The sequence below is a fragment of the Pecten maximus genome, unplaced genomic scaffold (genome assembly GCF_902652985.1).
Source record: "Pecten maximus unplaced genomic scaffold, xPecMax1.1, whole genome shotgun sequence".
Classification (NCBI taxonomy): domain Eukaryota; kingdom Metazoa; phylum Mollusca; class Bivalvia; order Pectinida; family Pectinidae; genus Pecten; species Pecten maximus.
The window spans coordinates 799,616-803,773 of record NW_022982135.1 but is presented as its reverse complement, the minus strand read 5'-3'; the positions used below and the strand labels follow the sequence as shown (position 1 = coordinate 803,773).

General features: G+C 42.3%; 1 protein-coding gene across 1 annotated transcript; it reads left to right on the top strand.

The window, feature by feature from the left end:
- Positions 1-591, top strand: LOC117320400. The gene has a single exon (XM_033874999.1). It carries the CDS (start codon positions 1-3, stop codon positions 589-591), a length of 591 nt encoding a protein of 196 aa, XP_033730890.1.
- Positions 592-4,158: the final 3,567 nt, after the last annotated feature.

The following is a 4,158-nucleotide window of genomic DNA, read 5'->3' as shown; positions in this document are numbered from 1 at the left end:
ATGGCTTCTGTTTTGGTTCTGGGTCACAGTTTTGTTAGACGTTTAGATGATACATTGTCGGGTTCATGGACGAATCTTGGATTCGACCCGGACAAAGTTCAGATAACTTGTGTTGGAAAAAGTGGAGGTAGACTTCGTCACATGTATGCTAGATGGATATCTAACATTATACAGGACGTTAAACCTTCAGTAGTGTTACTCCAGATTGGAGGAAACGACCTAGATCGTTTTGACTTTGATACGGTGAAGGACACAATAGTGACCGACCTAATTTCTATAGCCGAGTGGTTGTTGGCGGGATTCAGAGTACAACAAGTTGGCTTTATGCAGTTGTTTTATAGACAGTCTACAAGATCTATGCCGGTACATATTTATAATGAACATGTTGACTTTGTTAATAATGCTCTGAAACAGCGGTGTGTTGGTTCGACTGACTATTTTTATTGGAGACACAAAGGTCTAAAAGATGGCGTGTTCGAAGATTTGTGTAGAGATGGTGTTCATTTATCTGCTAATGGTATGCGCAAGTACAGTTACTCTGTGCGGGGAGCCGCCCTGCAGGGCCTACGATTGGCTGCTGCTTCCACGTGATACACTTCCATTTCCCGATAAGGTAATGTCATGCATATTCATTACTTAGTGTCGGGGCTGAATATTATGGGATTAACAGTATTGTTGTCTTGCCCATGCGCAGAATCATGTTTTGTATTTCCGCCCAACTTGAGGCTGGCTACACGTGTGTTAATTGAAGACCGTGTGTTTATACTTTGGCTCTTTTCTTATATAAGCTGTCTTCCAAATGTAAGTCTTAATGACTTTCCTTTTCGTTGATGCAGTATTATTTTCATTTCATTTTGTCTGGCACATGATCTTATTTACGATTATAGTGTTTTTGTTGTTATGACACGTGTGTACATGTAACATGAGACACGCCACGACACGTGGATAATCGCTGTAATGGAACAGTTGAATTCCTATAATATGTACACTGTCGTCTGTTACCTTACTTTCTAAGTAAGTGTGTTGGGTTTATTTATAGATAATGCACAGCTATGTCCAACATCCCGACTTTTGTCTGGGTTTTGTACATGTTTCAATGTTTTGTACACTAGTAAATATAGGCCTATATCTAGGTCACGTTTGTTTACATGTGAGTTCACATGTTTTGTGTTGACACTAAGTCTATGTTCAAATTGTTGACGCGTGTTTTGTGTACAAGTGAGTTCACTTGTGTTTTGACTCTGTTCCGTTATGGTTTTTTGCGTGTTACGCAAATTCCTACACATGTGAGTTCACATGATTGTTGACAGAGTCGACGCCTGTGATAACAGGCACACGCACAGTGTTATACATGATGTATTCAAGTTTTCTTGGTCAGAAGGTTAGCCTTTTTCCTATTTTCAAAAAATTGTAGCTTGGCTAGCCAGGGTCTGTTGTAATGTTAATTGATTTGAAGACAGAACTTTTACTAGTAGTGTTGTGGTTGTATCCGGAAATATAACCCGGTGGCAGGCTTCGGCTTATACACTACCTGACGACTTCCGGTAGGGTAAGTTGTTGTTTAAACCCCAAACGGTACGGACGTGTTCCCCCATCCAGAGGTGCGACAACAGCTTCACAGGGCCGTCTCGGCCTAGACAGGACAGGCCTGACATACAGGTAATCCAACCCACAACATTTGGTGTCGGAAGTGTATTTATTTGTTCTATTTTTCTATATTGCCGGTTGTTTATATAGGGAACTGTAGTCGAGATCTACTCACAGTCGGCGCCATATTTGAAATTGTTTTTTGGTTTCGTCGGGCATATAGTTAGGTGGGGTTTATCTCATCAACTATCGTGCGACGAATGTATGTTTGTGATAAAGACTGCTGCTCATATTTGATCTTTCTATGAAATCATTACAACAAATTCGTGAGTTTATTCGTCGGGAACGAAATAGTTTTTCTCCAACGAGTGTGCCGATCCTGGTATCGGATAGCAAGGGGTTTTCACTTAGAAGACACTACCCAGATATTAAAAATGAACGGTTTCCGTTGGAATTATGGTGTATCTCTGGAGCAGGTAGCTCAGATCTCGTCGACCTGATTAATTCAAGGATAGAGAAAGCTTTGAGGCGTCACAAACGGATAACAATTTATTTTTGGGCAGGCACATGTGACATTACACAGAAGAATGGTAAGTTTATAAATATTAGGGACTCAACTGAGAACAGGACAGTGACAAATATTGTTTCGGAATTTAAAAGAGCTGTAGACATTGTAGGGAAATATATTGGTACAGCAACAATTAAATTTATTGAAATACCTACTATTTCAACGGCTAACTGGAACAAGATTAAGGGTCATAAAAACCCAGAAGTGTTCCATAATGATGATCAATGTATAACTGGCCAAGTTGATTTGCTGAACAGCGAGGTGAGGAAGATAAATTCTCAGCTTGGACATAACACGTTGAGATTCGGTAGTTTCTTGATTAGGAACAGGAAATCTCGTACTAAAACAACGGCGAGGTATTCCCATAAACTGTCATTATTATCTGATGGTGTACATCCGGGACAGTACCTATGCTTGGCATGGATAGAGTGTCTGCTGGAGGACATAAACAAGATTCCTGCAGAGATTAACAACAACGAGGAGGACATACTGGACATAACAGTGGACAGACAGGAGATGTTGGAGCTGCTGTAATGCAGGTAAGCACATCTATAGTTAGTGATTAGGTGAGGTGTCTCATCAGTCATTGACATTAGCTGCTTATATTATACTCTACTGAGTAGATATATTGTATTAAACAAATACCCTCCAATAAAGTTGTTAACCCTTCCTGTAACAGTGGTTTGTAAGATTTGCTAGGTGAGGTTACTCATCAGCAGTTATAAGTTAAAATGACGACACCGGGCGCTATGGCGGCTGCCATAAATATGAACACGGCCACCATAGAAGAATTGAAAGGAATCCCCAAGATACAAGAAGCTCGTGCTACTGCCATTGTACAGAAAAGGAAAGAACTGGGACGGCTGACGTTAGAAGACCTTAAGCGGATTACCAACGTACCTAGTAATATTTGGGACCCTCTTGTCAAACAAGGAGTTGTGGTATTCGATGAGCCAGAATCAAATATTGACGATACATCGAATCCAGAAGAACATGATGCAGAGGCAGTTACTGCAAGGTATGAGGCGACACTTGCTAGACTGGAGAACGAGATGAAAGAACGAGAACATCATCATCGACTGCGGATGGACAGATTGAGGCATGAATTTGAAGAGAAGATAAGGAAGCAGCAGGCTATGCATCTGGAGGAAGTAGCTGCGTTACCAAAGGAAGAGGTGGGTGCTGACATCAAACCCCCAACAGGAGAGGGGGCGGTGAGTATTGGTGACATGGTGGAGAAAATAGCTCCTGGAGGATTCTATAGGAGGGGCCGGCAATCAAATGAGGGAGCTATTCCCAGAAACGCTGGGAGGACAAGAGAATCTCAAAATGAGTCGACCAGAGTAACTGGGAAGTGGGAAGGTCCCCCACCACCGAAAATGGCACTTTATGATGGAAAGTGTGACTGGCGACCATATTTCCTCCAGTTTTCTCATATCGCGGATCGGTATAACTGGTCAACAGTACAGCGACTGGACAAGCTCATAGAATGCTTGAGAGGGAGTGCACTAAAATTCTTTACCACTCGACCACGCCCTACTCAGCTGGATTATAAACTGGTGTGCAAAAAGATGGAAGACCGGTTTAGTACTAGGGATCCACCAAATTTGGTAAGAAGACAATTACAGGATGTAAAGCAGGAAGGGGAAGAGAACTTACAAGAGTTTGCTGAGAGAATACAGGAGTTAGTCCTTGATGGCTACCCTACAGCGCCAGAAGACTTTGTTCAACTCCTTGGTGTGGACGCATTCCTGAGGGGTTGTGCAGATAAGCGAGCAGCTCTTTCCGCTATGGACAAAGATCCTGAGAATCTAGACCAAGCTGTAAAGATGGTGAAGTTGGCTTTAACCAATCAGCGTCTCATCCTCGGGTCCAAGAAGTCAGAGGTAAGAAGGGTGACCTTTGAGGGTGAAGACTGCCAAGGCCAAGTACGAGCCACGACATTGACTGATTCTTCTATGGGTAAATTTGAAATGAGGCTTAACAGGACAGAGAAGGCTGTA

What these genes read in the sequence shown, in the direction of transcription:
- LOC117320400 (XM_033874999.1), top strand. Translation starts at nt 1, where the DNA reads ATGGCTTCTGTTTTGGTTCTGGGTCACAGTTTTGTTAGACGTTTAGAT.